The 26,620-nt window shown below is 33.4% G+C and overlaps 2 protein-coding genes across 6 annotated transcripts in view; one reads left to right on the plus strand and one right to left on the minus strand.

Moving 5' to 3' along the window:
• The window catches only part of LOC103487293 (uncharacterized), a 62,858-nt gene extending 50,422 nt beyond the window's left edge, over nt 1-12,436 (plus strand). For all 5 annotated transcript variants that reach the window (XM_051081534.1, XM_008445566.3, XM_051081535.1 and 2 more), the window contains 13 exons: nt 4,013-4,084; nt 5,080-5,151; nt 5,220-5,284; nt 5,371-5,473; nt 5,682-5,813; nt 6,581-6,724; nt 7,510-7,617; nt 7,699-7,749; nt 7,835-7,912; nt 7,992-8,105; nt 10,350-10,552; nt 11,291-11,360; nt 11,610-12,436. In XM_051081534.1, coding sequence (XP_050937491.1) covers nt 4,013-4,084; nt 5,080-5,151; nt 5,220-5,284; nt 5,371-5,473; nt 5,682-5,813; nt 6,581-6,724; nt 7,510-7,617; nt 7,699-7,749; nt 7,835-7,912; nt 7,992-8,105; nt 10,350-10,552; nt 11,291-11,360; nt 11,610-11,798 — 1,401 coding nt within the window. In that variant the 3' untranslated portion in view covers nt 11,799-12,436. The remainder of the gene's footprint in view (nt 1-4,012; nt 4,085-5,079; nt 5,152-5,219; nt 5,285-5,370; nt 5,474-5,681; nt 5,814-6,580; nt 6,725-7,509; nt 7,618-7,698; nt 7,750-7,834; nt 7,913-7,991; nt 8,106-10,349; nt 10,553-11,290; nt 11,361-11,609) is intronic.
• A 3,581-nt stretch (nt 12,437-16,017) lies between these two features.
• Nucleotides 16,018-19,625, minus strand: LOC103487295 (kirola-like). Its single transcript, XM_008445569.3, has 2 exons — nt 19,324-19,625; nt 16,018-16,557 (listed from the first exon to the last, which is right to left on the minus strand). The coding sequence occupies exons 1-2, from the start codon at nt 19,517-19,519 to the stop codon at nt 16,274-16,276; spliced, it is 480 nt and encodes a 159-aa protein (XP_008443791.1). The 5' UTR covers nt 19,520-19,625; the 3' UTR covers nt 16,018-16,273.
• Between the last annotated feature and the right edge of the window lie 6,995 nt (nt 19,626-26,620).

Raw genomic sequence — 26,620 nt, forward strand, 5'->3', positions numbered from 1 at the left:
TATATTGATAACTATTAAACATTAATAAAATTCCTTCATTAAGTATACATTAAGTTGAATGATAAAGAAGGTGTTAATCACGATTCTCTTCAGAAGATGGTTTTGTAGCGATTGGTCCTTTGAATAGGGTTTTGAATGAGCTTGAAGGACATCTTTTTCAAGTTTATGGTCGATGTTGATGGAGATGTTCAGCATTTGGTAGCATTAGCAACTTTGGATTTTTTGTCTCAAATTTGTCTCTTTGATCGTAATATTTTTTTCAAAATATAGGAGGTTGGTTTGGTCATACTTTGTTGAACAAGTTTATTTCATTAATTATTTGCTTCATAGTTTTTTTTCTTTTCAAAATTCGAGGACAAGTTTTCTTTTTAGAGGGATAGAAATGTCGTAAGAAGAATAGAGTTAATTGGATAATTAGTTAATATTCTAGGTTAATTTCCTTTCTACCTCCATAGCCCCACCTGTGATAGAACTCTATAAATAAGAATCGCCCCCTCTAGTATGAAAAACATTATTCATTCTAATGAAAGATTTACAATCTTGATTCTTGGAGGATTACTCCTTAATGTTACTTAGGTGATGAAACTCCACCTTTGGTATTAAATCTCTCTTTAGTATTCTCAATGTACAGATTACAATATTCCCTCTGTTGATCTTCTCTCCAGATTCAACAGCCAAACTATTACATGAATTTTCTCATCCCTTTCCCGTTTATCTTCCCTTATTTATAGCAGCTCCTCACCAACTAACTACAGTTATAACTACTAACCGACTAACTACTTGATATTTTACATGTGCAAAGAGCGTGATTTATTTCTTCTTTTATATACAAACTTAATAGAAGGAGGTCTAACATTACCCTCCCCTTCTAAATTTACCTTGTCCTCAAGGTGAAAAGTGGGGTACAGCCGCTGTATTTCATCATAATATTCCCATGAAGCCTTATGTTCAGGTAAGTTTTTCTGGCGGATTAGAACCTCCCAAACACCAGCATTATTCTTCTGATATTGCAACACTTCCTCTGGGTGCGCTTGCCATTCTAAATTCTCATTGATAAACTGAAGAGTCGGCTGGATACCCGTGCGATCCCCAATAAACTTCTTTAGTTGTGATACATGAAAAACTGGGTGGATCAAGGAAGCCGCCGGCAAATCTAACTTGTATGCCACCGTACCACCTTCTCCTGAATCTCATGCGGCCCAAAATACTTGGGAGATAATTTTTGATTTCGTTTCTTTCGTAACGAAAGTTGTCGATAAAGCCTAATCTTCAGTAGTACCCAGTCCCCCACATTAAATTCCACACGCCTTCGCTTCTTATCGACATATTGCTTCATTTGTTGCTGTGCCAATAACAATTGCTCGAAGAGCAGCCAAAACCGTATCTCTCTTACGTAACTGGTCAGCTAATGTCGAATTAGTAGTGGCGCCATCCCCATATGATAACAACGATGGAGGTTTTCTGCCATATAACACCTGCAAAGGTGAAGTGCCCAGTGACCGATTAAAAGTGGTGTTGTACCAATATTCCGCCCATGGTAGCCACGACACCCACTCCTTCGGTCACTCACTACAGAAACAACGGAGATAAGTTTCCAACCCTCGGTTGACTACTTCGGTTTGACCATCAGACTGTGGGTGGTAAGCTGTACTCCTATTCAACTTCGTGTCAGCTAAACGGAACATTTCCTTCCAAAAGTTACTAAGGAAAACCTTGTCGCGATCGGATACAATGGATGAAGGAAATCCATGTAGTCGAACTACTTCTTTTACAAACACATCCGCTACTGATTTGGCTGTATAAGGATGTTTAAGTGGTATAAAATGGCTGTACTTACTCAGTCGATCAACCACTATGAACACCACTTCAAACCCTTCGCCTTTGGCAACGTATCAATAAAATCCATTGAAATGTCACTCCACACTTGCTGCAGAATTTCTAAAGGAGTTAATAGTCCAGCCAGAGACAAAGCCAAGGTTTTATTTCGCTGACAAACTATACATTCTTCACAATGTTTCTTGACATCCGCCTCCATACCCGGCCAATATAATTCGCTTGCTAACCTTTTGTACGTGCGCAAAAATCTTGAGTGTCGCCCCACTACTGAGTCATGATAGGTGGATGGTCGGAACTAATGTTGAAGATTTGGATAAAACTAATCAGTTCTTATAATGCCACAAGCCATTTTTCTGCGAAAATTTAGCTTGTTGCTGACTGTCCCCTGCCTTTGCGTCAGTGAACACCTTCTGCAGCAGCTCATCTTTTTCAACCTCCTCTTTAATAGTGTTAAGATCTACTAAAATGGGGGCTGATATGCTAAAATGCAGTATCTCTACTGGCTTCCTTGATAGGGCATCAGCTGCCTTGTTCTCCAAACCGGGTTTATAGACGACTTCAAACGAATATCCGACGAGTTTAGCCACCCATTTCTGATATTGAGGTTGAATGGTCCTTTGTTCTAACAAAAATTTGAGTGATTTCTGGTCAGTTTTGACTATAAATTTGGTTCCCAACAAATATGGACGCCAACGTTGGACTGCTAATACCACAGCCATCAATTCTCTTTCGTAAACCGGTTTCGCCCTATCACGCATGGCCAGCTTATGGCTATAAAATGCAATCGGCCTGTTCAGTTGTGTCAATACTGCACCCACTCCCAGACCCGAAGCATCTGTTTCGATCTCAAATGGTTGATTAAAGTTGGGGAGGGCTAATACTGGTAATGATATCATCGCCTCCTTTAACTTTCCAAAAGCTTCTTCAGCTTCTTTGTTGCACATGACCCCCCCTTTTTTTAGTAGTTGTGTTAGTGGTGTGGCTATAGATCCGTAGTGCTGCACAAATCGCCGAGTACCAAAAAAGATGAAACTCCACCTTTGGTATTAAATCTCTCTTTAGTATTCTCAATGTACAGATTGCAATATTCCCTCTGTTGATCTTCTCTCCAGATTCAACAACCAAACTATTACATGAATTTTCTCATTCTTTTCCCGTTTATCTTCTCTTATTTATAGCAGCTCCTCACCAACTAACTACAGTTATAACTACTAACCGACTAACTACCTGATATTTTACATGTGCAAAGAGCGTGATTTATTTCTTCTTTTATATACAAACTTAATAGGAGGAGGTCTAACATTAGGCTACATGACTTACCAGAAATCCAAGTCCAGAATGCCTGCCCAAGCATGAATTCCAAAGTATTCTTAATGGTGGTTTATGACGAGTCAAACTAGGGATCCTGAACTAGTGTTGTTTTTAAAACATATATCTAAGGCAATGCTCTTCAGTCTTGTGCAGAAATGAAAACATGTATGAGGTATACCAAGATCAATTTGATAAGATTTAACTATAAAGTCTAACCAAGACAAGTTATCATTATCAGCAACTACACAAGGATGCGAGATGACATTAAACCATGTATATACCTAAATATGCATACCAAGAAATATGTTGAAGGCACTGGTATTCAGTCGTGACCTTGTAAAGAAGCATTTAAAGTGGACAGAAAACTCTTCTATTTCTTTCCAGCAAAATAAACTGTAAAACTACCATAGAATCAACTTTTGTCAAAGATCCTGATCCCAGTCTCCTGAAAAGGGGGCTCAAAATGAACTCTGACATTTTTGCAACTACTCAACTTCTGAACAATGGTTAACTGAAATATCAAATACGTTCAAACTTTGGTGGAAAAGGGGTATGACCTCAGTAAACACTATTTGCTGTTAGACAGATATGGTCACGGCATGAGAAGAGATCAAGAAACATCCTGAACATTGATCATATTATTTTGAATGAAGGATTGAAGCAAGGCATACTAGCATGCTGTTTTCAAGTCTAGTTGTTTTTCTTAATTGATCATGTTGTGAAGCTGCTTTCTTTTGTTCGTTTGTTTTGTTAAGACTGGCAAGTAAAAGGGCAATGGGGCTATAATACATGAATTTAGTTATTCAATATGGTTTTAGCCTTTATTGTTTGAAATGCTCGCGTAATAATTTTTGGAATTTAACAGGCACTCACATGCAACCAACTACTTCGTGCACTTGTTCGTCAGAAACATATTTGCAAGCACCTTGTCGCACTGGTGAGTTAGTACCATATGTGGTCAAATAATTATCCATCTAATTTGTGGTGGTTGTCCATAGATATGAAGATATGAATTGCTTTGCTACTATGAAATTCTTGTCATGGTCTTAATAATTCTTACAAGTGCATAACTATTTCTGATGCTTGAATCAATAAATTGACCTTGTTTTCTTGATTTTTGAACTAGAAATGATACTTTTCATTGAAGTACTGAAAAAAAAAAGAAAAAAAGAAAAAGAAAAAGAAACCTTGAGATCTATAAACAATGAGCTTTTGTCTCATGGTTTATTTATTAATAAATGAGGCTGTTTCCTTTTCAAAAAATCAGTTTGACAAGGGTTGTTAGTGGATGTGCTTGATTTGAGAAGTTCTTGTTACAACATAATTTCACAACCTTTTTTGAATTTGAATAAAACCTAGGAAGGAAAAGGATTTTGTGATATGATGTGGTGGGTATTGTAACCTTGATCACAGCCTCTATTTAAGAGATGAGATGTACGCAGATAGTAGACTTGAGTTCCATGGCTGTTGATCATTGGAGTTATTTGCTAGAAAAGAGTCTTATTCAAGGTTTTGTGGTCAGACACAACTCATGCATGAAAATCCTTTTTATTCTCTTGTCGAGTCAATTAAATTGGAACTAACTGAATGTTAACTTCACTAAAGACGGAACCCTAAAGGAGGAAAAGTTTCCTGGTAAACTTTAATGTTGAATCATTGGGTATACCTGTAGAGGGTAAATTCTGACTTCCCTATGTTTCAATAAGTAGCAGAATTGTAGCTTAGCTTCACCGTAAATTGTTGGGAATCTCAGATCAGAAGATTTAATAGCCTTTTTGGAAGAGCATTTCACTGTATTGATTGATAGTATCAGTGCAATCTTTTGTCTGGTTCTTAAATTCTTGAAGTCGACATTTAATTGTTTCCATTCAAGCTGTTAATAGGGTATGGAACTTTAAACTAATTTCTACAAGATCTATGTTGTTTATACAGGATTCCTGGCGTAATTTAACAAATGCTTTTGATAATGAAAAAAAACTGTTCTTGTTAGATTCTGCTCACCAGGTACGTGGTTTTGTCTCCAGCTTACCTATTCGACATTTGAATACATAGTCATTAACCCTTCTCTTCAGCGTTCACTTGCCCAAACATTAGTGCGTTCAGCTTCTGGGGTGAAAAATATCGAATCATCAAATCAGTGAGCACTACAATCCTCTGCTACTTTCTCATTTGCTTTCTTCTTCATTCAGATCCTTGCCATGATCACGGTTTTCATTTTGTAAGGTATGTAAGGGACCTTATGGGCCATACAGCAACACATCTGGTCGAAATGGCTAGCAGGAAGGATTTAACAAGTATAGCTCAACAACCTGATGTAATGATGATGGTAATTTTATTAAAAAAAATAGTAAATGACCACTTCATGTGAAGCTTTGAGTCCCTTGTATATAGAAAAATGATACTGGTAATCTTAGTTTGGAATTTGTTTCCTGAAGTTTTGATGGGTGCATGATGGACAAGCATCGTTCTCAATTAACATTACACATTACAGTTCTTTTTTTTTTTCTTTAAAAAAAATCACATTATATTTGCAGATAAGTTGTTTGTTGGAGCGGCTTCGTGGAGCTGCTTGTGCTTTAGAACCTAGGACTCAGACATCAATTTATGAGTTGGGATTTTCTGTAATGAACCCTGTTTTGGTTCTTCTTGCAGTTTACAAAGATGAGGTACAAAAATTTCTGCATCCATAAGGGTTTCATTTATTGATTAACACTGCTGAGTTTTCTACCATAAAAAATAAAATTAAGGGGGCGTATTGAGCTACCATTTGGAAATATATATATTCTTTTTTTTAAGAAAGAATAGTGAGGCTAATCAAGGAATGTCATATATAGAAAGTTGTTCCTGATTCATCCTAAAATCATTTTGAAAACTTCTGTGGTTGGTTGCATTTTAGATAAGTAGTGAAAGTTTGAATGCTCATTTCAATTTAAACAATTTTAATTATATTAACCCCTTTTTTGGATAATACTTAAATTTTATTTATTTCATAATTTATTCTACTGATCCATTTTTTCTGTTTCCTATATGAATTATCCTTCTAGTTAGCGTGAAGGGGAAATAAAATAATGGTGTTATAGTGGGTCAAATTTATAACATACTATAAATTGAACATCTCATATGCCTTGAAAGTCTTTCAGTGTTAGAAAATGGTGTACTTAAAAGTTGCATATATCTCATTAAATATATTTATGATAAAAAAATGGAATTGCTTCTGGGTTCTGTGGTTGGGGTTACCTTTGAAGTTAAGTCACATTATGTTGTACCTTTTAAATGGTATTCAATCAGAACCTTTCCAGGGTTCTTTTTGTCTGTGAGTTGACATTTAGATAGAAAAATCTACACCAAGAGATTCACTAGGTGCCTTAAAAAAGGTATATGTTACTGGTTCTACAATCTATTTTATATATACTGATGGATTATGTTTTATTAGTCTGCAGTTGTGTATATGCTATTGAAATTTGTTGTTCACTGGGTGGATGGACAAATTAATTACTTAGAACCTCGCGAAACAGCCACTGTTGTTGATTTTTGCATGCGTTTGCTCCAGCTGTATTCATCACATAACATTGGCAAGGTAAGTCTCTATTTTACCCAATTAATTTGTAAATATTCTTACTTAATGTCTAGATCTCCTGTTAGATAGAGTTGCACATTTTAGGTTGTAGTAATTTAGTTAAGAGAAATCTAGTTTTCCTTGGAAGTTGAAATCGTTGGACTCTCAACCCCTTCTATTCTTGGCCCTTGGGATATTAATAAAATTTAAGGTCTGTTTGGTAGAGAATCTAAAAATAAAAGATTTGAAAACACGGGATTATATGAAAATAGAGTTGTATTCATGTTTTCAGATATGTGTTTGGTAGCCGAATTAAAAAATTGAATTCTTATTTATCAATTGTAGACTAGTTGTATTACCCACTAAATATTAGTTGACTAGAAATTATTATTAATTTATTTATGTTTAAGAAATTGTATAATTATTGTTTAGGAATTGTTAGATATTATTTTAAATTTGTCTTCACCCTCTAGCATAAGCTTATGAGTTGAATCAATGATTTAAATGATATCAGAGTCAAGATAAACGAGTATGATTATCTATAAAGGTTACAAAGCAATGATTATCATTATGAGTTAAAACTTTAGACAAACCCCAAATGGAAAAAGGTAAGAAGCCTTGTAAAGTTTGGGCAAAGGGGTGTCTTCCTAGTTGAGCTTCCTGGACGCACCTCCTGATCCTTATAGGTTTTATGTTGTTTGCTTATTGTATAATCCTCTTGTACCATGAGATTTTGTCTCATTGTTTATTAATAAATAAAGCTATCTGCTTTCTAAAAAGAAATCTTACCATCCTCATGTAAACAGATATCGTTAAGTCTTTCGAGCAGCTTACTTAATGAGGCAAAAAATGAAAAGTACAAGGATTTGCGTGCTCTTCTTCAACTTCTGTCGAATCTTTGTTCAAAAGATTTGGTAAGAGATTTTTCTGGCAGATTGTATGTCTATGGTATATATATTAAGATTTTGTTGACAATCAGAAATTGGCTATTTTAGGTTGATTTTTCATCTGATAATTCTGATGTGCCGGCAACAGATATTTCTCAGGTAAATTAATTTGCAGCGTGAGTATTAGTTAAATTAATGCATTTTATATTAAGTTTGTACTGAGTTTTCAACACTGTTCTTGCAGGTCGTGTACTTTGGTCTCCACATTATTAGTCCTTTGATATCTTTGGATTTGTTGAAATATCCAAAGCTTTGCCGGGATGTAAGTTATTTTCAATCTGTTAAAACGACAGTCGGCATCATTGGTTCATAAGGATGATGTATACTCTGCTTCTTTGCAGTACTTCTCTTTGTTGTCGCATTTGCTGGAGGTTTATCCTGAAACAGTTGCAAAACTGAATCATGAAGCTTTTGCCCAAGTTCTTAGGACTCTTGACTTTGGTCTCCACCATCAGGTAGATAAATGTTTGAGTTTATATCATTGGTTTCTGGTTACTGAACTTGGAACTTAAGTTGAAATCTGATAGACCCCCAATTAGATTTGTTTACAGTAGAAGGAAAAGTTAGTTATACCAGCTGGAGTTTGTTACATTAGTTTGTTATATTAGTTGTAATAACACTCACATGTGAGTTAGTTAGAGGCTGGCAAGATTAGTATAAATACTAATAGAATTCAGGAGGAAGGATATGAGAATTTTGTAAGAAGATTTACTGTAATTTCAAGAAAAAGGCAGTAGAGAGAGAAAGGAATTGAGTCTCAATTCCAGAATGTACCCCTTATCAGAATCTAAATAGAAGAGGAAATTCATACCAAAAGGTGGTGTTCCATCAAATTGGTATCAAAGCCTCAAACCTGGGAAAGCAGAGGAAATGGCGAAGAAGATTGAAGAAACTTTGAGGTCCTTGGCAGAGGGGATTGATCGATTTAGGGTTCAAATGGAGAAAAACCAACAGCTGATGTTGAAGTACATTGAAATGATGCCGAAAAAGAAAAAGACGACGATGAGAGAAACAGAAGATTCGTTAATGAAATCTATGGAAGATATGGTACTAGAGAATTCTACAACAAAGAGAGCAATAGAAGGTTCAATCAGCCGAACAAAGTCGAGTGAGAATGTGGTAGAGCAAGCTGAAGCTTCGATACTTGAAATAATTAAGGAATCAAAGACGAGCAAGAAGATTATTGAGCATCAAGCTGAGAAACAACAACAAATACTGTGCATCGAAAGCTAGGCGAAGGAAAAAAATGCAATGAGTGAAGGAAGGAAGAACACAGTCGAAGGGGGAAATACAACAGCAAAAGAAACCCGGGACGAAGAACGGACAAAGAAGATAGGAATTGAAGAAGATATGAGTGATCGAAAAAAATTCAAGAAGGTAGAGTTACCAAGGTTTAGCAGCAGGGACTTCAATTCGTTTATTTTTTGGACCGAACGGAATTTCCAAAAATATGAACCGATTGATTATGAGAGAGTAAACGTTGCTGTAATCAGATTCGATGGAACCACATTAGATTGGTCTCGGTCGAAGGATGAACACGATGCATTCAAGGATTGGTTGAGATTAAAACAAAGGTTGTTACTTCCTCTCCAATCAGTGAGGGAAGAACTTAGCCGCTCGCGATTTTTAGCAAACAAACCGGAAATCGTGGAAGATCTGCAAGAATTACTGGCAAGACCCAAAACGAAGATCCAAGTGAAGAAAAAGTTGCAGTTCGGTGACGCTGGAAGTGACTGGTTTCGATGGAAAAAGAAGACGGCAGCAGTCGTGTAGATGAGAAGGAGGAAGAAAACGCCGGCAAATGGTGGTTGTCCGAGAAGGCGATACGGAAAGCGGGAGAGTTGCGTAAAGAAGGAGATGTTGCCGTGATGCTGATGACGTGGCAGAAAGGGATAGAAAAGGAGGTTAGAGGAAAGAAAACTAAACCCTAAAATTGTCGATAACTAAAAAAAAAAAAAGGGGAACGAAAGCTGAAACACACCTTGAGGACAAGGTGAATCTGAAAGGGGGGAGTAATGATAGACCCCCAATTAGATTTGTTTACAGCAGAAGGAAAAGTTAGTTATTCCAGCTAGAATTTGTTACATTAGTTTGTTATATTAGTTGTAATAACACTCACATGTGAGTTAGTTAGAGGCTGGCAAGATTAGTATAAATACTAATAGAATTCAGGAGGAAGGATATGAGAATTTTGTAAGAAGATTTACTGTAATTTCTTGAAAGAGAGAAATGCAGTAGAGAGAGAAAGGAATTGAGTCTCAATTCCAGAATGTACCCCTTATCAGAATCTAAATAGAAGAGGAAATTCATACCAAAAGTGGTGTTCCATCAAAATCTTGATGTTGTGAGAAGCTTTAATATTATCATTAATCAAGCAAATTGAGTTGTACTAAAGTAGTAATGAAACTGATCCAAATGAAACTTCCTTCCTGTACCAGCCAGAATTTTGCTCGGTCCAATGGTGTGACCATGCTGGAAAAAGGATTATGAGTTCCGTCTTAGTTATTGTTATTCCCTATTTAACTATTCTCTTTCATGCAGGGTGAACGTATGTTGGAAAAACGATAATAATTAATTATTGTTTTTCTATTGTTAGGATTCTGTGTCACGAATTGTTGGAGTAAATTCTAGCACCTAACGTCCTTGAGTTTTCAAGTGTTGGTCTGGTTCATCTATCTTACAGCTCCCTGGTTTTACAGGACACAGAAGTTGTTGATATGTGTCTCAAGGCCCTAAAATCTCTTGCTTCATACCACTTAAAGGAAATTGGTGCAGGTAAGATTGGTTTGGGCTCCCAAGTAATTACCAGAAAGGATGCAAGTGACGGTGAAGCTGTGCAGGAAGGTGTTCTGAGCGGATTCCTCAAGTCTCTTCTGCAGTTGCTTCTTTTTGAAGATTACAGGTTAATAGACATATCAACATTTCTGATTTTTTTTCTTTTTATATCTGTGAGTGTTTGAGCCAGTTTATGTGCACCTTAATTAGTTTCACGAGATAACCAGTTTGACCTACAACATTTGGATGTCAAGGAAACTCGTATTAAATTAATTCCTAGGCACGGTTATCATGGACTGAACCCATGATATCCCTTAGTCAAGTTAGTTCATTGAGACTGTCTCTTGTTTTACCACTAGACCAACCCATGATGGTTTCAACATTTTTTATTATTGAAGTGGTTAAATGTACATTTGATGACATTTTTGATCATAAGGATACCTACACCGAATAATTTCATCCAATGTTTCACAAAATAAACTGATAAGGCCACTTCTACCAAATACGGAAAATAATTATAATGGAATTTACTGAGATGGGGTTTGAATTTTACTATTTTGAAATAAGATCAACATGCGGAAAATTACTATTATGCTCTAAGAATTGATCTGAAACCAGCAGGAGACCCACAGTAAATGTAGAAAAATTATTTACAAACTTGACCCAAGTGAATGACCTCTTCAGTATGCAGTCATTATTATTATTATTTCCCTTCATCTCCAAGCTCTGTTCGACTCATTGAATATATTAAGATCAGGGGAGTACTTCTTGGAAGGCTTTTATGTTTCCTCCCACCCCCACAATCACATTAGGTTAATTAAAATTAACTCAAACTAATAGTTTATTTATTTTTGTGTTATTCTAGCCCTGACTTGGTGGGGAATGCAGCCGACGCTCTCTTTCCTCTAATTCTCTGTGATCAAGGACTATACCAGGTATTTGCATTACTACAGCTGTCTCGCCTTTTAATGAACCTTGAAACATCTGGTGACGATAATGACATCTTTCACAAGTCTTGATTTTTCTTTTAGCTATGAATAATGTGAAACATATATGGTTGCCTTTTCTTTTTGGCTGAACTAAGAAAATATTGATGTTGGTTATGTCCCATAGACCCATATTTACATAGAGGCATTAAACCAACAATTTCTAAGAACCGTCATGGTAATTTTCTCTTGTCACAGAAATTAGCTACAGAGTTAATAGAAAGGCAGGATAATCCAATATTCAAGTCGAGGATTGTAAATGCGTTACACTCTCTGACCAGTGCAAACCAACTTTCTTCAGTGCTCGATCGTATAAATTCCCAAAGATTTCGGAAAAATTTACACAACTTCCTAATTGAAGTTCGTGGCTTTTTGCGGACGGTTTGATATCTTTGACACATGTTACCTTGTTTAGACGTCAGTTGGCCAGCTTCGAAGATTAGGTTTCATAATGGGCATAATTCAAAATCATCCTCAACCTAAAGCTAGAAGATGCACAAGTCCCAGAGGGCTGAAGTGAAAATTTAGCATTCGAGGACTTCAGCTAACTTGGCTCTTGTAAGAAGCCACACTATCAGGTCTGCTGCTTGTTTCTGGAAAAACTAGTGCCCCAAAATTTTAATGGTTGCTGGAGAAAATGTTTCAATATGCTGACTATGGTGAGGTATTGCCTTTGTTGGTTTGGTGTTGGACAATTCTCATTTTATGTTCTTTGGTTGTGGTTGGGCGGAATATGATCGAGTACGTTTAGTTAGTCCACAGTGCAGTGGAGTTGAGTTTAGAACATTGTTAAATGTACAGTTTGAAGGTGCTTGTAAAGTTTTGATCTATTATAGTTCCGTTTCTATATCTGGAAGATTGTAAATGGGAACAAGGTGGGATTTGATATTCTTATGGTGTGAAAAACAATGGCTGGACACTCTTAGAGGGTGATTGATAACTAACTTCGAGAACTTTTGACGGTGTTTGACTCACTAATATAAGTCGAGTTGAATCGGTAAAAATTACCGGCTCAATGTTTGGCATACCAACTTTAAATGTTAGTGGAGTTTAATTCATTATTTTAACAAACTTACCTTAAACACATACCAATTTTTCACCCACCATCCACTATTAGAGACTACTGCTATCACACTTTGACGACCTCCTTCGCAAGGCCAACTTTGTGCTCCAACAACTATCACCAATGACAACTTCAATGATGGCCATGTTCAATGATCCGACTCCCGTGACAAACATATCAAATGATCAACACCAACGTTCACCTTAGACAATTGAATTTAGCAAAGACCAACTCAAGTGATCACTTTGGCGATGATCAGCTATGACAATTAACTTTGATGATCACCTTGAGTGATTAGCTCTAACCACCAATTTTGTTGTTCATTTCCAACAACTAACCCTAGCAACCAATTCAACAAATCATTAACATCAATCTATATCTATTTATATAGAGATAAAAAGGTTTTCTTTCCATTTTTGTCATTTTCTTAATTTGATTTGTGGTTTATCACATTGGTTTTATTGTAATTGTCCATTTTATCTCCATTTTTTTTAATTAATTATGGGTTTTCAGCCATAAAATTTTGAATTCCACACGTGGTCGAGTAATAAAGTTCTTTCAGACATGTATATTAAAATATAAATTGATTGAGAAAACTAGTTAAAAATAACAAAATTGATAAAATATTTAAATTTTATAGAATAATCAAGCGTAAGTATTTTATTTTATGTGATTTAATGTAAATAATTTGTTGTTTTTTTATTTTTTGAAAACCCATCGTTAATTTATTATTAATTTCTCTTCACACAAAATTAAAATCATAAAAATGTATTGACCACTCATCCTCGATTTTGAAGGTATATAATTTCTCTTCTTCTCTTTTATCTCCCATCAGAATCACCCCTCATCTTGTGAATCTTGTTTAAACTAAGACACGTCGATATTGTGATCGATATTAATGTGTAAAGTTAAGACAACTTGGCTCAAAGCTCTATACAAGAAAAAGTACATAGAAAATTATTCACTTGCTTCCACTCAATGACGAGAGCTTCCAGAAAAGAAACTCCGACCATTTAAATTTACTTTTATTTTTATTTTAATTTGTTGTATTCTAAAAAATAGAAAAATAAAGTGTTTTTTCCTTTATCTTTCTGCTTTATACTTTCCTTTGAAAATACTATAAAATGTTGAAAGATACATTTAAGGAGAGCATATAAAATGTCTGGGTTGAATCATGATTCGATCCCATAATTTCAATATAAGTTCCATGAATTGTATGATGATCGTATCTATTTATTTATCTATTTATTTAAAGAAACTTGTGTTTAAGCATATTGTTGATTGAGAAATTTTGAAATAATCATAAATAAATTGTTATGTTATTTATCAAATTAATAATGAAAATACAAATAATTGAATTTGTAACTAAATAAAAGTTGACATTTGTCCTAAATTGAAATTGAAGACATAAATTAACAAAACCTAATGACGCCACATGTTTTCATTATGACCATTGAATCAAGTTAATTATTTTGGTGCGCTATTTATTTGGGTTAAAGTTTAATTGAGTTCAAAAGATATGTTTAATTTAGCCCAAATGTTGATTAAACCCCAAATCCATACAATTGGGTTGAAAGGGCCAGACCTATACACCAATCAAGTCCAAGCTCATTAAAGTCCACAAGAGAATTCTATAAATAGAGGAGCACTCCTCATTTGTGAGAGTTCAAAAAATTTGGCTCGAGAGACTTATAAGATTTCTCTTAAATAATGAGAAGAGTTCCTAACCTAAAGCTGATCACACTTTGCTTCCATGCATCAAATGTAAGCATTCAACCAAAAGAGAATCAAATACTAGAAATCAAACCTACATTCAACCAAAAGAGAATCAAATACTAGAAATCAAACCATATCCCATCAAATGAACGTAAATGTAACACCAACACACCACATCGAATCAAATGAACATAAATGCAACACCAACACAAGTTCAACTTTCTCTAGAATCCTCGTGCAAACAAATTGGCACGCCAGTGAGACATCTCTGCCTCTCATTTCTCTCTCGCCATCTAAATTAAAAAAAAAAAAAATCTACAAATGACACCAAAGAAAGTTACATCTAAAGCTACCACCACAAGTGAAGCTTACACTGAACCCATCACTTAGAGTAACTCAAAGAGGATCATGCATGAATAAGAGCAAGTTTCTGTCCTCCCAGAAAAATGCTAGGAACAATTGACAAAACCTTTTAATGGTGAGATCGTCATCAAAGAAAATCATTTGTTCGAAAACTTTTCTCTTGCTTCAGATCTATTGGAGAGACAATCACACCTTGAAGTAGTTTCTGTCATGATGGCAAGTGTAACAACTAAGGTAGCCATGGCAGAGATGGGGAGGAAATTAAATCTCTTAATGAAAGCTATCAAGGAACAAGATCATGAAATCGTTGTCTTGAGGTCAAATAAAGGCTCGTGAAACTACTGAGCCAAGACAAAACTCTCACTATTAAAGCTAATGATAAAGGAAAAACTGGGTTGTAGGAAAACTAGACGCAATAGTCCATCTCTGTCGCCTCTTTGTCAATCCAATAGTTGTAGGATATATGATCACAAGTTCCATAAGAGCTCAGTATGGAGGATTGCCACGAACTTCTTTTATGTACTCCAAGTTGTATACAAAGAGAACCAACAACCTGAGAATGCCTGATGGGTATACCAACCTCAAAGTTCCAACAGTTTTGATGAAAAGGACAACCTATTGAAACATATTAGAATGTAGGATCAAGAGAAAATCAACTGACCAAGCAGTTAGTTCTGAAGTTTGAAGGAAAATATCTTCGAGTGGTACATTGATTTAGAGTCAGAAGTGAATTGGTAGCTAAGAACAATCGAAAAGAGAGTTTCTCAATCGCTTTTATAGCACTAGGCACATCGTCAAAATGATGGAGTTAACAAGCACCAAAGAACGAAAGAGTGAGCCAGTCATCTATTACATAAACCATGGAGATCTCTGAGTTTGGATTGCAAAGATAAACCCACTAAGCTATCTGCAATGGAGATGTGCACTTAAGATATGCACCGAGAACTCCTCTATATTTTACAGGGTATAAAACCTCCTACATTTGAAAATTTGGCAACACTTCATATTTATGTGCTCCCTATGTTCGACTCAACTGACCACTAAGACTAATTTTTGGTCTGTGATTTGATTAAATTATTTGATTTGGATTTGGACGACGAAATTTCTGCTACATCATTAGGCGTTAATCCAACTCTTGATACATTTCAAAAACGTGTATATAAATTAAAATGAATCAAACAACTACTCAAGGGAGCAACTGATTTACTCAAAATAACCTAAGAATGCACCATGGAGACATGGATATCTGGCTAACTTACAGAGAGGTGGAGACCTTATCGTTGAGATGGTGAACATAAACTCCTCTTAAGTTCAAGGGTTTGAGATCTACTCATTCCGACTCCTATTCCATCATTTGTTTACATTTTGTTCGGTTTAAGCTCTATTTGACGTCATACTTCACTCCCACTAAATCCCTAGATCTTGATCGATTTATACTTGGATCAATTAGGTAAGAGAAACCTGTGTTGAACTTTGCAACATTTGCATAGTTTTTGCATGATCATCAAATAAACATTTTGTTTGGATATATCCAACATTATTACTGGAGAATGTATAGAGACACTCCCACGCACAGATAGATTTTGAATTACATATATTTTAATACACACATATTTCCCCAAACCCTAACAAGCATTCTTAATATTGACATAGCCCACATATACATAATATAAAAGGCATCCAAATATTTTATGTAAGATTTAACCTGTTTTAGGGGTTTTCAGTTGTTGGAAAGATAATAAGCATCGATGGCTTTGGACATTTCGACAAACAAATCCATGTGGGTTTTAGGTTTAGGCACATTTTCATAAGCCTTTTCAAACTCAACAGTCCATTTTCCAAAGCTTTCTCCTATTTTGTTTGATCTTCCATTAAAAGCTTCCATCTTTGCTCTAAGCATTTTGTAATAATTTAGCATATCTCCTTCAACAGCTTCAAAGATTATGCATTTTGTAGCATCATCCACAACTTTTATTAACCATTTTTCTGATACAACTTCATCTCCTGTTTGATCGTTAAATTAAAAATTAAAAAACCCCTTATATATATATCTACACACAATTAAAATTACAATCCAAATATAGGCTTAAATTCAAAGTTTTAATTAGTTACTCAATACTAGAGATGCAAAATTTTAACATTGACACTTTTAGAAACCGATATGATAATACTTGCATATAACCAACATATTGGAGAATATTGACACACACATCGACAGATTTTGAATTAAATATATAAAATACTCCCATTTTCAACCCTAACAAACATTATTCTTAATATAATAGACATAATAACACACATTGGGCACGCAATTTCTTATAATTCATAAGAATAAACCAAAGTAAAATTGCATCCAAACTTTAATTTGGGTCACATTTAATTGTTTTAGGGGTTTAGTTTATTGGAAAAATAAGCATCAATGCCTTTGGTAATTAATTCAAAGTATCGCGATGGAAAGGGACATTTTCGTTAGCCTTTTCAAACTCAACAATCCATTTTGCAAAGCTTCCTCCTACTCTGTTTAATGACTTCAAGTTTTACATAGAACACTTTAGGGACTATGTATTTCTTCACATCGTCCACCGCCCTCAGTAAACGTATCATCATATTTTAAAATTAACAAAACCCTCTCTCTTTTTTCCCCATATATGAACTTAATATTGAATGAACATGTGTATAAGTATAGTTGATGTGGTTATACTAGTTGTTTGAGTTGAGAATTCTTGGAGAAAATTAACATTAAGTGGTAACACAATAATTAACCTGCCCAAGGGACCGAAATTGTTCCTTATTAAAAACTTAAAAAGAATAAAACAGTCATGTTGAAAGTTTGCAGAGAGAAATAATAAACTTTTAACTAGAGTTTATGAACCAAGGGAGAACTAAATTTACCCTGACGTTAACACTTAGTAACTATTTGATTTTTTGCTTTTAGAAAATAAATCTACAAGTTTCACTTCTACCCATCGGTCTTCATGTTTTGTATCTACATTTTAGGAGTATTTTTAAAGCCACATCAAATTTTGGAACCTAGAAAACTAGTTTTTTCTTTTAAAATTTTCCTTAGATCTCAGTTCGTGCGATTAAAAATGATGCATACCACCGTAGGAATATGAAAGAAAATAATCTTAGTTCTCAAATACCAAAAAAAATTATTATCAAATGAGGCCTTGGTTTTTTGTTTTTTAAAATTGAGCTTCTAATACTACTTTATGTTTGGTTGTCTACATTTAGGAATGTTTTCAAAATCCAAACCAATTTATGAAAACTAAAGGTTCATTTGATAACCAACCAATTTTATTTTCAAATTTTTTGTTTTTATAAAACAAATATGTTTCTTGTTCAATTTAATTTTAAATTTTCTTGTATCTTAAGAACGTCTTGATAGAAATAATTTCCAAAAACTTAATTTTTATTTTTAAAACATGCAATGGTTTTCAAAAAACTATTCTTGTAGAAGTTATAGGATGGGAGAGATGTAAGAATCTTTCATGACAAGGCTTAGACCACAGAAGATATCATTGAGTGAAATACTTTCCATGCATCTTGTTTGTTTGTGTAAGATCTTCGAATAACATTTCCAAACATAGTAACCAACTTCACAATATTAACAAATTTAGATGTAGCTAAAAAAATTTAAATTCAGATCTCAAATATATTAGCGATATATTATATCGTTAATTAGAAAGGGTCATCAATGATAGAGTCTATCATAAATAATTTCTTTCTTTTTTGTTTGGTATCTTTGCAACTTTTTTAAAATATATCTATAAATATTGTTATTTTCCCTAAATTGAGTTGTGATCCACGATTTCTACTTCCAACATTTTCAAGCTTTGATTACTCTTGGAATTAACTTGAAATATTTGTCTGATTTCTACTTTTTAAATGAATTTGAATGGTACGTTTGCAAAATATTTTTGTATTACATTTTATGTCCACGTAATATTGACAATAATATCATAATGTTTTCCGAAAATAAAAATTTATGAAAATAGAAAAAAATTGTTAAACTATTTACGTAAATAATGAAAAAAACACTGATAAATAATGAAAGACTTTTATTGGTTTCTATTATTGATAGCCATCAATAGACTTCTATCAACATTTATCAATGATAAACTTATATCATTTTCTATTATTGATAGATATTGATAAATACTAATATTTATGTCTAATCTAGATCGTAAGAAATGTTTAAAATTTTGTTAAAACTTGTAAATAGTTGGAGCAGTTTTTGTATATTAAAAAAATAAAAAAAGAAGACCCTTTTTAAACAATTTTAATAAAAAGTTGAAAAATGAAAAGTTAAAAAAAAGTAATATGATTTTTGGTTTTAAGAAAGAAAATACAGTTGAAAATCTAGTTTTTAAAAACTTGTTTGGATGTGTTTTGAAATTTAAGTAATTGAAAGGTTAAAATAGAAAAGTTGAAATGAGAAATAACTAAGCACGATATAACTAGGGACATTTTTAAATATGATAAAATAAATTAAAATATTTCTAATATATTTTAAAAATTTGAATTCTATCAATGATAGACACATATATACAAATAAATATATCAATGTTTATTAATATCTATCATTAATATAATCTAAAATTTTGTTATAATAATTTGTAAATATTTTATTATATTTGTCATTTTTTTATAATTCTTTGTATATTCTTCGTATAATTAACGATGAGAATTAAAAAAGAAAAAAGATTGAAAAAGGTGAAATAGAAGAGAAGAAATTTAAAGAGAGAATATATATTGGATGTGTCTCACCAAGGTGGTACTGAAAATGTACAACACTTCCAGCACAGAAAGTTTGTCCCTCAACGACCTCAATGGTTTTGTAAACATCAGGAAACATATTCACCAAATCCCCCAAATGGTTCCTTAAGAATCCATACAACTTCTCAGCTGAACAATATTTTAACTCAAACCTTCTCTCAATGCTATCACTTTCCCTCATTTTCATCTTCTCAGTTCATTGGAACCATATACCCTAAAGACAGGGATTTTATAGTCATCTAATTTGAATTCAATATTTTACTAAACATCACTCAACAATATAATATAATATAATATAATATAATATAATTTGACTCACTTTTATTTATTTATTATTATTTTTGTATTGTTGTGGCAACATCATGACCACATTCCCCCTGTAATCAGTTGTGTTTTAATTTCCCTCGTATAGATTTTATCCCCCAATTTAATAACTTGAGGGTAAACTTAGATGGTTTGACTTTGGAGTAAAATTTGGAATATGTCCAAATTTTGATTTGAAGTTTTATTCCCAATTTTATTTGACTTGAATTTGTAGTAAGATTTAGAAATGACAAATCTTAATTTGAGGTTCTTATCACATTTACTTTCACTTGAGGATAAATTTGAGATTTTGCCGACAATTTAATTAAGAATAAGAGACAAGATTTTATGGTATTAAATTGGGATAAAATTTGACAAAAATTTTTAATTTAAGATACAATTTAGATTCTATCTATAATTATTTTGGCTAGAGAATAAACTTGGAGTGATTTGATTTTGGAATAAAAATTTAAAGTACAACTATTGTAAAAAAAATATTTGTAAGGTAACAAAAATCATGACGTGCGTTGAAACATATAAAGCTTGGCGTTGAAACCTCTCTAACACCTTCATCACACTTCGAGACTAAAAAGAAGCAATTCAATGCAAATTAGGGTTAGAAAAGTTTTGAGAGAGAGGAAAATGAATCATAGAAAAAGCTCTCTCCAATCAACAATAGAGATGGGGCAATGCCATAATTACAGAAGTGAGGGTATATCCTCCTAGAGACACGATGCCTAGTTGTCCTGCACCCATTTTGGAATGTTGGATCATTTTGCTCCAACCAAAGACACCGTACCAATTAGTGAGATTACTCAACATAAATTGGTTCTTGTAGATATGGTCAATCATATGAAAAGGGTGGTTGTGGATAAACAGAAGCTGCCTCAATAGTTGCGTAAAACAAGGCCAAATTACTCAACAAATGGCTACATGCATGTTATAGAGGCCGCAAACCCAACCAAATAAAAATATAAGTTCCTATCACTACAAGAAATAACATATACGATAGCTAACGAAAAAGGCTATAATAGACTTTTTATAGCTTTTTTCGGAAGTCCTGACAGCCCATGTTATTAAAAGTCTGGGACTTTTTATAGCATTTTTCTGAAGCTATAATAAATTTATATAGCTTATACACGTTGCTATGAAAACATTTGATAGCGTTTTTCATTATAGCTATAATAAATTTATATAGCTCATACACGTTGCTATAAAAACATTTGATAGCGTTTTTCATTATAGCTATAATAAATTTATATAGCTTAAATAATGTGCTATCTTTAATATACAATAGCTTTTTCTCAACGCTATAATATAATATTTACAGCTATAACATTATGCTATAATAATGCTATTTAATCAGTTCCAATTATTATAATAATTATAATAACCTTTTGATAGCATTTCGTTTTTGGCTATATAAATCTTTATATATCTGTAACTTATGGCTATAAAAGAGGTAACTTTGTTTTCAAAAATAATTTCTTATTTAATTAGCTTTTTATAAATTTTAGTTAAAATACTACTCAACTTTAGCACACATAACTACTTTGTAGCACAATAAATAATAATAACTTCCATTCATAATCTATTAAAATTACAAAATAGAGTATTTAATAATTTACTCAAATAAAATTGTGGTCTAAATGATACAAAGGTAGATAAAGTATTTAGTGAATGTAGCACAACACAAAGTAACCCTCAAAATACAAACAAAATTCACCAAGTGTCCAAGATTATATTATCATATATGGTATGAGCTACTGTCATCGTAGGATCTTTTTTCCTCTGGTAAGACACATTTCATTCACCTGCATAAATTTATAAAACATATATCAATATGTGATTTTTTAGACACCAATAATAGTGGATATTAATTTAAAAAAAAAAACATAGAAAACCTTTAACAAATGTAGATAAAAAAGATAGCATACCGATGGTCACTTTAGTTGTTGAAATTATCGTCTCGACCTGAATTTGTTAAAGATTTGTCATGTCCATTACCCCTCAATTTTTCTTTCAATTATGAGAAAAAGAAAAAATGTTCATTATCAGATATTAAAAAGGAATAATTCAGTTTCATTTTTAATGAGCACCAAATATGACGACTGAGAGTAAATTAGACGTTCTGGAGGGCCAGAGAGGGCAAACATCCATTAGCATTATTGCAACTAACAACAATGCAACAGCATGATGAGGTACACATGTTATATAAATTTCTACATAAAATTATAAATCTAAGGAATAAAATATCAACCTTCAGCCATTTGAGTGAAAAGTTTTGACCATAATATGCAGTTCCATGTGCATATTTCCAATTGCCCCCACTAACAGAACCACCAATTCTGGACATCATCTTTTCACAAGCCTAAGCAGCCAATAGCAAATCAGTATAATTATCTCAAACAAACATACTTTGTTCATCAATGACCAAGTAGCGTCACACACAAATTCAATAAGGAATGGTTAGCACCTGAAGAAGTGTAGTTCGGTTGACTGAGAAAAACTAACATTATCACCAAAAATAAAAGCTTCATTGCCTCTTTAAGTTGCAATTGCCCCTTGTTGTACAGATAACTCCAAATTCTCAAAGTTCCACCTTTTAACAATAAAGTACCTAATCTTTAAAAAAAAATGAGGTCATTTAGAGTATTTAAAAGGTTCATGTGAGAGTCAAATTTTTTTATTTTCATTTGTTTTGCAGAATTATATTCAAAATGAGTAACCATGTCTTTATCAAAAGATGAATGAAAAAGGTTACAGAACTAAAAAGGATACTTCCATAGCAAGAGAAGATTGAGAAGATTAACATTTAAGATACTATAATTCTTCAATAATATCACTCCTCGCTGACAAAAAATCACAGCAAATGCCTCCATCAATTATCAGCTTGCTCATTAAATATTATTTGGATAAATCTCACAATATCACAATCACATATGACTGAAGAAGTTTCCATCCTATTCTATCAATTGCAGCAACAAAGAACCATAAGTGTCAAAAGAACCCAAAACTCAATGGTTTGATCCTGGTTTTCTGGAAATAAACTCACTGAAACTTCAGTAAATCCAAGAGCATACTTTTATAAAGAGTGAAAAACTATGCATAAAAATAATTATGATGATAAATCATAGATAACAAATTCCATTTTTCTCTTCTAATTCATATTTCCCTCGATTGTAAATGTAGTAATAGTCCAAGTCATTCCATTGTCTGGAATGTGAAACATGCAAGCAAAAGCAAATTTCTACTCACGGTATTCTAACAACATCATTACGGATCCATCCAAGAGGATTGTACACTACCATGACCCGGCTGCAGGCACATTTACTCATTCATATTCTAGTTGAAAATTTTAAAGAGAAGTTTTAAAAGGAATGTAAAATAAAAGGAACATTACCAAACTATTCCCTTTTTGAATATCTTGCTCAGTTGGTGGGCAGAAACCAATATTGAGTAACATAAACTTACTCAATATTTTCTTTATTGAGAAAAATGTATGGTTTTAACAACTAAACAAAGAAACAAACATTTACAAGAAAACCACCCAACTTCATAATCACATAAACATGTGGGAATTCAACTCTAACTTTCTTTTGGGCATTTCATCAAACAGTTTAAGAGCATACAGAAAACATCATCATTAACAACAACCTACTATGTTTCCGTTATCACAAAGAATAAGACATTCTTCCTCAGGCCAAGAGATGAATTTAAATGGAGAAATTGATATCACAATCCATTAGAGTACAAAGTAACACAAACGTGTGATTGTAAGAACAATTAATTAGATGAACATGACTTGCTAAAACTGAAAGGTGACAACAGAACAAGAGTTCACTTCTAGGAGCATAATGCTAAAAATTAGTTGCAACTTAAATTAATAATTGGGAGAAGAGAATATTAGTTATGAAGTTTTCCAAAAGAAAACTCTACAGTTAAAGCTTAATAAGATCAACAATTTTTGTTGCCTCAGAATTTTCCTAACCATTAAAAGTCTATGCAATCACTCACAAATTGAAAGAAGTTAACAACATTCAAAATACAAACAACATTGTAAGAACTCAACTTTACCCATAAAAACATGAACATAAAAGCATTATGAATAGAGGTGATGTACACTTAAATAGTTTCATTTAAGCTATTCTTTACATACTTCACACACTGATTTCTTAAAGTGGAGCAAGGAAAAGCTACTCACGGAAAAGTAAAATGAATAATAGGCAGTCTTGTACTGTACAATGTGCCCATGACTACAAAAGTTACATTATATGTGCATTAGAAAGCATCCCAAAATAATATATGGAAGTGAAAACAACAGAAAAAGGTCGTAGGATGTGGGAGAGAGATATGTTATGAAAGACAGAGAGAGGTTGTGCAAAATTACCTATAGTTGCAAATCTTTAATTTCAATTTCATCAAGCAAATGGAGGATTTAATAATAGAAAGAGAAGCCTTTGCTGTGAGGGATTAAAACTGCAAGAAATCAGTTAACAAAGCAAAACCACAATAAATTTTTTAAGAACAAAACATGAAAGGGATTCATGGAATAAACAAAAATTGGAGATTAGGGCACGAAGAAAAATATGAAGAACAAATGTGGAAGGATTTTTTAAGCTAAAACATCAAAATACCAACTGTTTAAAGCCAAAAGACTAGAGGTGCGCAAGCCTATTCATATCAGACCACAAACAAGACCATTAAGCTTGTTATGATCTAAAGAAACAGATCTCATTATTATAAACCTAAAAGAAAAGATGTTTAAAACTTAAAACAATCATTCCATATGTTTAAAACTCCTTATTGATATTCCACTCAGTGCTTTCACCATAAAAACGATGTAGAAGAAAGGAAAAAGAAGACTAACCTCAAATCATAAGTTTCAAGTGTCTAATAGCAGTAGAGAGACGAGCTGGTAGACAAAGAACCCTAAGCAAAACCCATGTGGACGACGATGAGAGATTAGATGAAGCCAAGAGATTGCAAGTCTGAGAGATTGAAGCACAAAAATAGGATATTCTAGGGAAATCGTGTGATGAAAGTGATGACGAACAAAGAGTCGGACGAACAGAGACAAAGACGATGGATAGAGATGAAAGTGTCTTCATCGGTTGAACGACAGTCGTGAGAAGGAGGCTATGGCATAAAAGAGGTGAGAAATTGTCGTTTGAGGGTGGATATCGCAGTCGTCGTTTGACGGTGGTGTTTTGGCGTGGGTATCGCATCTGGTTGAGCAAGAGAATTTCGTGAAAGAGACTCCAAAAAGGGGGGAAATATTGGTGGGATATTTTTATTTCACTTTCCACTTCTTTTTTTCTTTTTCAATAGCCCAATTTAAAATGAGCTATCTTCGTAGGCTATTAAAAGCTTCATTTCTTGTAGTGTATATCTACGAGGTTTTAAAACACCATTTAAACATCTCAAAAAGTCGAATGAGATTTCAGCTCCTTAATTTTAGAGAAAATGTAACAGTTATGAATCCAACACCAAAATGAGTCGTCTGTTATTTTTTCTTTTCATGCAAACACCTATATATATATATATATAAAGGTGTATAACTAAATACTTTTTGCATGATTATCAACCCAAAAAGGAAGTAAGTAAGAAAGTCTTGTACTTATCCCAAGAATTCTTCAAGAAAATGATCCTTCTCGTACGTGGAAGTAGGCATTATTGGCCGAACCACGTATATCTGATGTTTATCTTTTTCTTCTCCTTCATTTTTCGATCTGTGTGTGTGTTCTCCTCTACTCATAATCTAAAATCGCCATAAAAAAATTAGGGTTTATAGAATAAGAGTAAAAGAGACTAAAATAAAGATAAATACTTTATTTCAAATTCTTTTCTTTTTGTCTTTACCTTTTGTGTAGGTACATCGTTTAGGTGTATCATTTAAGGTGCATCGTTCTAGGTGCATCATTTAGGTGCATCGTGTAGGTATATCGTTCAGTCTTCCTCGTTTGTTTTGGACCTGCAAGAAAATAAAAACTCCAACAACCACAAAACAACTTGATAGCACCATAAAAAAGTTCTACTTTTTGTATGTTAATTTGCTCATGATTAGTGAAATTTATGCATCAATTCCTTTGTTTTGTAGGAGACAATCATTTAGAGGGAGAAAATAGTTAAATGGTGCGAAAATGTCCAAAATCGAGCTTGGAAGCACAAAATGACAAATTGAAGACATTGACAAAAATTTGTTGGAAAATTTTCCTAACTTATTAATTTCTCCCCTTAATAATGTTGGAAAATTTGTCTATTAAGATGACAATCAGTAAATCATGTAGTACATACATCACTTATCAGGGGTTCAAGATATTTAATAATTGATGAGGAATCAATTCCAACATATATTCCTAACACCCTTTGATTAGAACCCATCTTTGTTGCGGAGCAATTGGAACATATATTGCACATCCAATAAGAGTGTATGTTTAAAGAAGCTCATTGAGTAATTGAGTAAAAGACAGACACACACAAAAAAGAAAAAAAATCACAAAAACACACATAAGGAAAAAAAAAAGAAAAGAAAAAGAAAAGAGTTACGCCTGCAATATATATCTGGCCACGAGCACAACAGATCTTGGCACCAAACGAAACATGACTGCAGCGATCTGTGTACAATAAATCTTAGAGTTAACAAATGAGTACGATCTAACCTTAAAGTTAACAAATCTTACCTGAACACAACGATCTGAGTACAACGAATCTGCGAATGAGCACAAACAGATCGGGAACGAGTGTAACAAATTTGGCCACGAGCATAGCAGATCTAGACACCAAATGAATTGCGACGACTGAGCACCAAAGAAATGATTTGGGATGACACATTTAAGGTCTAGGATGTCGAAGATCTGGGACAACAAGACAATCTGGGACGTTCGATGGTGCTGACAAGATAGATGTGTGATAGACTTCGAAGATCTGGGACGCTCAGTAGTGCGATGGATCTTCGACAAATCTTCGAAGATCTAGCACGACG

Source organism: Cucumis melo, chromosome 2 (assembly GCF_025177605.1).
Source record: "Cucumis melo cultivar AY chromosome 2, USDA_Cmelo_AY_1.0, whole genome shotgun sequence".
Lineage (NCBI taxonomy): Eukaryota > Viridiplantae > Streptophyta > Magnoliopsida > Cucurbitales > Cucurbitaceae > Cucumis > Cucumis melo.

What these genes read in the sequence shown, in the direction of transcription:
- LOC103487295 (XM_008445569.3), bottom strand. Translation starts at nt 19,519, where the DNA reads ATGAAAATGAGGGAAAGTGATAGCATTGAGAGAAGGTTTGAGTTAAAA. An exon ending in ACATTTTCAGTACCACCTTG is followed by an intron (nt 16,558 to 19,323) that starts GTGAGACACATC and finishes ACGATCAAACAG; the next exon opens with GAGATGAAGTTGTATCAGAA.